At 49.7% G+C, this 770-nt stretch overlaps 1 protein-coding gene across 1 annotated transcript in view; it reads right to left on the bottom strand.

Moving 5' to 3' along the window:
- Positions 1–244: 244 nt before the first annotated feature.
- Positions 245–770, bottom strand: part of ATP12A (ATPase H+/K+ transporting non-gastric alpha2 subunit) — a 27,382-nt gene continuing 26,856 nt past the window's right edge. The window contains exons 21-22 of the mRNA XM_007466343.1: positions 358–449; positions 245–273 (exon numbers count right to left, since the gene is read on the bottom strand). Of these exons, the coding sequence (XP_007466405.1) occupies positions 245–273; positions 358–449 (121 nt within the window). The remainder of the gene's footprint in view (positions 274–357; positions 450–770) is intronic.

The following is a 770-nucleotide window of genomic DNA, read 5'->3' as shown; positions in this document are numbered from 1 at the left end:
CCTACACCGTTCCCTTGAAATTCACATATTTTAAAATAACGAGATAGATATATAAATTAAAATCATGTATAAACAGTTAAATCTCCGCTTTAAATTACAAAACATTAGTGAGTAGCTTTCCTACAGTTCTGTCATTTCTTAAACGCGTTCTGACGATGTCCCCACGGCTGCAATCGCCCAGCTGGCGGCCGGAAGATGAAGAACATTCTGACGTGCAGCTGGGGGCTCGGGAAGTAAGGTGGTCTTAATAGTACATGTTCTTATCCCACCAGCCTATAGAGGTAGAAAACAGTAAGCTAGGAACGGAGGGGAGTCTGTTGCACTAGACAGAGTCCCCCAAATCATACTACCACTTACTTCCAGGGTAGAGTCTGATGGCCAGTTTCCGCATCTCATCATACACCCAGATCAGAACAGCGTGTGGTACAGCCACGAACCAGTACTGAGGCCTGGGAGGGGGCGGAGGGAGGGAGGTTAGACCCACGCACCCAGAGGGGGGCCCGCCCCACAAGTGGCCGAGCTTCTCGGTCACTTCCCTGCCTCACTGGAGAGAACGACTCCACTGCATCACGCAGCGTAAAACCACACTGGACCGTGACCACTAGAAACAACGCCTGCCTGGGAAGTGGTCTGCCGGACGAGGGTACAGATGGGATGGTGAGGGACAGAAAACCCACCTCCTCTTCTGAAAAAAACTAGCAGGTCAAAGACTCAGACTGATATAAAACCGGTTCCATTTAACCTCCTTTGAAAGACTTGAGGGGAAAGAG

The sequence above is a fragment of the Lipotes vexillifer genome, unplaced genomic scaffold (assembly GCF_000442215.2).
Source record: "Lipotes vexillifer unplaced genomic scaffold, Lipotes_vexillifer_v1.1 scaffold2648, whole genome shotgun sequence".
In the NCBI taxonomy this organism is placed as follows: Eukaryota; Metazoa; Chordata; class Mammalia; order Artiodactyla; family Lipotidae; genus Lipotes; species Lipotes vexillifer.
This window is presented reverse-complemented; position numbering and strand designations above follow the sequence as displayed.